The sequence below is a fragment of the Mustela nigripes genome, chromosome X (assembly GCF_022355385.1).
Source record: "Mustela nigripes isolate SB6536 chromosome X, MUSNIG.SB6536, whole genome shotgun sequence".
In the NCBI taxonomy this organism is placed as follows: Eukaryota; Metazoa; Chordata; class Mammalia; order Carnivora; family Mustelidae; genus Mustela; species Mustela nigripes.
In genome coordinates this window covers 62,899,563-62,907,010 of record NC_081575.1, presented here as the reverse complement: position 1 = coordinate 62,907,010, position 7,448 = coordinate 62,899,563, and the positions used below count along the sequence as shown (strand labels likewise).

At 35.5% G+C, this 7,448-nt stretch overlaps 1 protein-coding gene across 2 annotated transcripts in view; it reads right to left on the bottom strand.

Annotated features, from left to right (window-relative positions):
- Positions 1–2,440: 2,440 nt before the first annotated feature.
- Positions 2,441–7,448, bottom strand: part of TAF9B (TATA-box binding protein associated factor 9b) — a 9,738-nt gene continuing 4,730 nt past the window's right edge. Inside the window, exons 7-8 of one of the 2 annotated variants that reach the window (XM_059385718.1) lie at positions 5,469–5,579; positions 2,441–4,601 (exon numbers count right to left, since the gene is read on the bottom strand). In XM_059385718.1, the coding sequence (XP_059241701.1) occupies positions 4,441–4,601; positions 5,469–5,579 (272 nt within the window). In that variant the 3' untranslated portion in view covers positions 2,441–4,440. The remainder of the gene's footprint in view (positions 4,602–5,468; positions 5,580–7,448) is intronic. The other variant, XM_059385719.1, reaches the window with a different exon arrangement.

Sequence of the window (7,448 nt, the reverse complement as noted above, 5' to 3'; positions counted from 1 at the left end):
ATGTTTATAAAAAGCTGTATATCAGTTTCCTACATGGAAAGATTGAGCTCTCTCTGTCCTCTGTTCCACATATACTCCCCTTCTTCATTTTGCCCCAGTATAGTTCTGTTAAAGATTAGGTGAGTAGTCTGTATTGGGATTATGAATACTCTTCACAGCTGAGCTATGTTGTATGCTATGATTCCATTATGTACCTTTTTAAATTTTCTTTGGAGTTAGTTTTGAATGTTTTTTTTTTCCTATGTACTTAACACTGATTTGTTCCCAGTGTGTTCAAACTGCTGAGATAAATCTGTTCATCTTTATTAGAGATAATCCCCTCCTGGAGTCCTCATGCTTCACTCCAGTTTTCCCTTACTGCCTTCCAGGTTTGCTGTAGAGTTGTTCTGGGATGTCCTCTTTCGGAAGAAACTGCTTTGGGGTAACTCTGTAGGGGATTCCTTTTACCTCCTGTGAAGTGATTCTGATGTCCTTCTGATTGATTTATTGTCCTTGTAACTTTCCCTTCTTTTCCTCTTCCCTGCCATTTTAATGGCGTTTTGGGAGTGAGCAAAGGTAAACATGGGATTTCAAAAGGCCACGTTTAATCAGAATTTCTCTGCTGGACATTTTACATTAGATGTGTATTTCACCTTTATGAAGAGAAATAAATTCTTGGAGGCTCACAGAGCTACAAAGGCCACAGCAGGGATTCAAGTAGTCCAAGTGTGTCTGATTCCAGGTTGCTTTTTCATTGTGCCTCACTCCCACAAAAATGATCCTTCTAGTCTAGGATTATTTGATTAACTCCGGAAAGAAGAGCAGAAGAAATTTCTGGTGGTTGCTTTAAACAAAACCATTCTGAAGGCTTGAATTTTTTTTTAAAAAAATTCATTAATACTATCCCCATAATTATAGATAATTTAAAAATGTACCCTGTTTCTGCATACCCCTAATGGTACACTATACCCTGGTATGAGAAGCAGGAATTCTAGTCTGTTCTTTTTAGAGAAGGCCAAGAGGTGCTACCCATAGGTCTGGCAAATTAATGTTGCAGCCTGGCTAGAACTAGAGCATACTAATGATCAACTTTCTTCCCCTACCGGTTAGCTTTCCCCCAATATTTTATTACTTCATATGTACAAAGGGATTAAAAGAATTGTATAAATACCATAAACCTGCCAAGTCATTCATCCATCTCTGATTGTACCTTTTAATACTTTCTCGTAGACTCTGCTTCTAGGATCATTCCCCATTTATTTGGGTTATTAATTGAGAAAACAAATGGGGAAACACAACATTTGAATACCTGTGATACGCCTAGGAAATCTAAGAAAGCTTTTATGTCTGAAGGAATTTACAACCTTCACAACATAGTTGACAAAGATAACATATAACAACTTGTGAGTACGTGAACTAGAATAGTAAAAGGATGTGCTTCCTGATTTAATACAGAATTAAGAATTATTGATAAAATACTGCAGAGACTTAGGCAGGCATAAGTGTAGCAGATTCAGTTTTAACCTCCAGATAATAGATGTGTATGACTGTACAGAGAAATTGCAGTCTTTGTGTCATGACTAATTCAGTCTGTTAAGCTCAGTGTTCCCTATTTCCCTTGTTTTCCTTTTTATGTCCAAAACTTCCCTCTAGCACATGATACAAATGTCAGAAAGGGGTATAAAATGAGAAGACACCGTTCTCCTACCTCACTCCCCTAGCACCAGTTTCCCTCTTTAGAAACAGGTACTATAAGACTGGTTTCCCTCAGTCTAGGGCTCCATAATGCATATAAAAACATTTCCATGTATGCATATACATAATGAATTTAAAAATATATATGGCAGTATATTATACACTGCTTTGTACCTGCTGTTCTGATTAGTGTTGTCTTTCCTAACTCTTGAGTACTTCCCTTCACTCTGGACTCCTTAGAATCAGTGTCCATTATGTTTTCTCTTTTCCCAACATACTGGCTGTATTCCTATATTCATAATCAGATAAAAGACACTTGTTTCCTACTTGTAAAAGTAAGAACATGGGACCACAATGTCCTTCACACATTTACTATCAGGACCTCTTTAAAAAAATTCCACCTGGAAGCTAGAGGACAAGAATGGCCTTGAGTCATTCTAGAAGCTATTTTAGGTAGACATAATTAGGGAAGGGAGTTCTGCAAGATAAAGCAGTCTTCGTTTGAAGACTGGCTGACCTAGCAAGTGCCTCAGTTACGTGTATAGATTCTTATCAAAGACAGCATGTATGTTTTTAACAGATTTAACCCATACTCATTTTACTTCGCTTTATTGTGAGTCACATGCTGCTTCCAAATAAAGGCAGGCAATTCCCTGATTTACAATTTAAGTCACCCATTAAATCTTAATTGCTTTTGGGACCTTCAAGTTACTGGATCTTACTCATTTTCCTTGAATCCCTTAAATCAAAAATGAAAGATAAATGGTAAGTTCAACTTTTTATTAATAATCTCGGAACAAATACATTAACAATTTCTTAGAGTTACAAACCACTTTACAGTTCTGAAGGGAATTTTCACATATACCAATTAAAACCTCACAACATCCCTGTGAGGTAGGCAAGGTCAGTGTTGTTTCCCTATTATTGAGAACGAGGCTCAGAGGTGAAGTAAGGTCACACAGTTGGTAAATGATGGAGCCAGGAGTAGAACCTAGGCTTTTTGACATGCTGCTTCCCTGAGAACATTCAAGTAATGATACTCTATGCTATATAATGAATATTTTTCTCCTATGATGATAAGATCTGTTTTTGTAAGTTTGATAACACCTTTTTCCTACTATCCAAAAAAACTCAAACTGTGATATGACATGTGTTTTCTGTCACTGGACTCTTTCAGTGTGTCAAGCACCATTCCAGTATGAAACATTCTTGGTGTTTTAAGTTTTGAGGATCCTTGGCTGTAAGTTCTAAATTGTGATATGATATGAAAATTTTTTTAGAAAATTCTGCAAAAGTAATTTCCTATATTGAATGTCAAACTTACTTAAAAACAAGAACCCTGTTTGGGGCGCCTGGGTGGCTCAGTGTGTTAAGCCGCTGCCTTCGGCTCAGGTCATGATCTCAGGGTCCTGGGATCGAGTCCCGCATCGGGCTCTCTGCTCAGCAGGGAGCCTGCTTCCTTCTCTCTTTCTCTCTCTGCCTGCCTCTCAGTGTACTTGTAATTTCTCTCTGTCAAATAAATAAATAAAATCTTTAAAAAAAACAAAAAAAAACCAAGAACCCTGTTTATATTTTTGAAAGCTTTGTAGTCTTTCCCACTAAGATGTTTATATGTGTACACATGGAAAATAGGGAAAGGTATTTAGCAACATTACTGGGAAGCCTACGCATAGCACACCTAAGTGCAGGTCACATTACATTGACTTGTTTTTGTTGTTGGCCTTCTAGAGGAAGGAAAACCATTATAGAACTTTCAGATCTGCTCCCATCTCATATATGATATCCTCAGCAACAAGCTAGAAAAATGAATTATACCAATAGAAGGGTTCAAGTAGTAGTGATCGTAGCATATATGTATGTGGTAGAAAGGAAGAAAAAAACTTGCTCTTCAGTGGTTTTTGCCTAGGTTCAGTGTAATTATACTTATCAAGGCAGATTTTAAGCTATAGCATCATCTTTGCTAAATTCAGAAATGTTAACTTTAGAAACATGAAATAGAATTAGACTTGGAATATAAGATAAACCGTAACTGACCCCAAACTACGTGTTAAAGGCAGAGTAAAGCTCAGCATAAAAGGCAATGGATAAAACTCAACTCCTCTGGTATAAAGAGAAAAACAGTAAAGGCATGTAAAGCAGGTTTTAAAAATAGGAAAATGACACTGAGCTGTATAACTGTACCATCTGAAATTACACTTTTAAAACTCCAGTTTTAGCCTTCTGAGAGTATTGGGAGAAACTTAAGCCTCTGGGGAAGAGGTGGTACAGAAAATGAATGGGATCTAGAAATGGGGTTGAGGACATGGGAGGTTAGGGAACACCAAGAAACAAATACTCCAAATGAATATAAAACCCCTTCAAAATCCATCCTTTCCAAAAAAAAAAAAAATATCAGTCAAAAAAGTTGGTGAAAACAAAAATTATGACTATTTTACCCTATAAGAGAAAGTAGTATTTAAATGTGTATTAGAAATTATGCTGTTAAAAGACTAGTCCACTGATCAGGCTGTAGAAACTGAAAACAATCAAACATTAATCAAAATACTAAGAAACAATTTTTTTTTACTTGAGTCCTAATGAGAAAACACTGGTATGGTTACCTAAGATATCTAACAATTTAAAAAAATTAACAGTTTAAGCTAATAGGAAAAATAAATCTACATTTAAGTTTTCTAAGATAAAACTTGAGAAGGTAGAGAATACTCTAGTTCAGTACAGTGGGCTCCAAACCAATTACACTTCTGAAATATATCTTGATTGTACTCTCTACATAGTATCATTATCATCATCATCTTCATGTTTTCTCTTCAATGGGTTTGATTCATTGGGCATGTTCTGTGATGAAACCATGTTGGTAATAAGAATATTTTTGGGCCCAATTATTGAAGGATTAATCAGAACATTCTGAACTGCAGTTGTTGCAGGAACTGTAAACAGGAGAAAACACTCTCAAACTGAATCACCCAAAATCAGAAATATGGTAATTAGTAGTCAACAAGGCTAACTATAATTCTGATAAACAATTTTAATAGCATGAATTGCAACCACATCATAGAAACTTGGGTATTTATGCTGCATTAAAAGTTGAATAAAGTTTTTTTAGTACTTGAAAGTACTTAAACTAGTATCTAGACACATTAAGAAGTTTTTTTTTAACTACCTAAAATTTTAGTTAGTATTTAGCCATGAGAAGCAGTGCCTAGGACTCACCATGGAACATACTAAAGGCACACATATTCAGGGTCAGTTATCACATTTCCCTTAATATGCCAATATTTTATGTAAGTAGTTTACTATGTATAGTTAGGTGTTATAAGATAGAAAATGAAATACATGCAGTAAAAACTACTAGTAACAGTTCTACTTATATATTACTCCAACTTTATTCCTTCCATGAAGTGAGTAAAGGTATAATTTTTGTCTGGTGTACACTATATTATTTTCTTGAGCTTTAACCTTAAGTGCTTTTCCCTGCAGATGTCTTATATTTGTGGACCCCAGCTTATTTTAATTCAGTGTTCTTTGAGAATCTGATGGTCATACTGAATACTGTTCCCCTCCCAAAACATTATATATATGTAAAATTTCATACAATTTTAGTAGTGGGCTCATTGACCCTTTTGAAGAACCCTGATGTGGAACATGACTGCCATCTTCTGGGATGCAATTAAAACAACTCTTGCTGTAGGAATACAAACTGTTCTAGAGTCACAAGTTACTCTCAAATTTTAAAATAAAAAAACACTTAGAAAAGAACCACTTTCAAATCCCCCCATGCATGCCCATCATGTTACCTGATTTGACAGGTGTGGACTGAGAGGGTGGAATCTGCACTGTATATCTTTGGCTTGTCACTGACACTGGAGGTACGGCTTTATTTGGGACAGACGCTGTTTGCGGGGTTGCTGTGGTTGTAATTAACAGACCATGTTAGTTACATGACTTCCGTTATATGGGTTTATATTCTGCACTCCTTAGCTTATTAGAAACTACCTTCAAAGTACAGGGAACTGATGAAAGGTGAGAAAAAAAATCCAAAATAAGCAAAGTACAAGCTCAATAAATTAGATGCTAAAAGTTCAGGATAGCATAGTGGTAAAGAATGTAGGCTCTGGAGCCTACCTACTTGAGTTTGAATCTGGGCTTTATCACCTACTAGCTGGATATCTTTGGGAAAGTTACTTAATCTTTTAGTACTTAAGTTTTCTCACCTGTCAAATGGGATAACAGTTACTTGGATTGTTGTGAAAATTAAATAATTAAAATAATTTCTGTAAAGCTCTTAAAACAGCATCTGACACTGAATTTTAGCTGTATGAAGTTGTGAAATTAAGTGTCTAAGCTGGCAGAATAAAGACCCAAGTTTGGTATTCATTATGTTAAATGGCACTTTTAATCTCTGTCTTTTATGAGAATTAGAAGATGTCTACTAGGCTTGTGAAGCTAAATCAACATATATCTAACAAAAAGCTATCAAATATACCCACTTGTGGTACCCATGTGGGTATCAAGTATTTTTTTAAGCAAAAAGGGATGTTGGAGATAATTTAGTCCACTCCCCCATCTTAATTCTACCCATTATTCCAGGTACAACTCAGATACCACCCTATTTTATATAATACTCTTGATTTGCTCAGAAGTCATTGCCTGCCTCTGTAATTCCCTTGTCATAGAAGCCTTTATCAGTATCTTACCCTGTTCACTAAATTACAAGCCTTGGCTGACACTTTTTTATCCAAAGAGCTTATGGTTTTTGTTCCTTAACTCCTAATAGGCACACAACAAATTTTTGCTTAATGAATGAATTCTGCAAGACTCAAAGACATACACAGACATCATAGCTCTCTTAAAAAATGCATTTATGGAAACATGTCTGTTCCTAGTTTTTCCTTTGGGGATACAGGCTTTCCATACATCCCTTTCCCCTGGAACCAGCAGTCTACCCAGGGAAGAGCTGCCGAAAAAAAGTACAACTATCCTTCCTAGGGACAAAGAGAAAACCTAAATGGGGGAAGAAAGCTCACAGGTACCCAGGAATCTGGCTTTAGTGCTTTCTCTCCGCAGCTCAGTAGGTGAAGGCCTTACTCTAACATATCTTCATTCCTAGGCACGTTTTCTGACACATTAAGGGTCAGTTCAAAGAATTACATCAAGGTTAGTGAAACAATACTCTATATTTTGTCAAGGAATTCACAATTGGTAGATGATTTCTTGGTTTATCACAAGGATTTGTTAACATTAAGTAAGTATGGACTTTCATCTTTAAAATTGAACACAGCAGATGCTCAGATCTCGAATGCTTTATAAAATTCATTTTTTAAAGTTTAAAACTAGTATTTTTAATGCTAGATTTCTGCAGCTCCCTCATTATAGATTTAAAAAAATCTCAAATATGCATAGTAAATGTCTAACTGGGATAAAAATCACAACTGACAACTAAAATTGGTTTACTTGTCAACATGTGTAATGGTTTACCACAGCCTAGAGTTTAAAAAAAAAAGTATTTGATGAAGTAGTATGAATCTGCAGATAAACAGTATATGACCAAAAAGTCACACAAATTATATATGCAAATTTTTGTCCACAAAGATAACATGCGGGTAAATTATAAGTGTACAACTAATACTATATACCAAGGTTGGTTTTAGAATGTTGACATGAGAATATGAAGAGATTTTCTACACACTGCAAAAAATCAAATGCTGCTTACATTAGAGCTATATGGCATCTGTAGGACTCAAGTTGTAAGCCAAAAGAGCCAAAAAAAAAAAAAA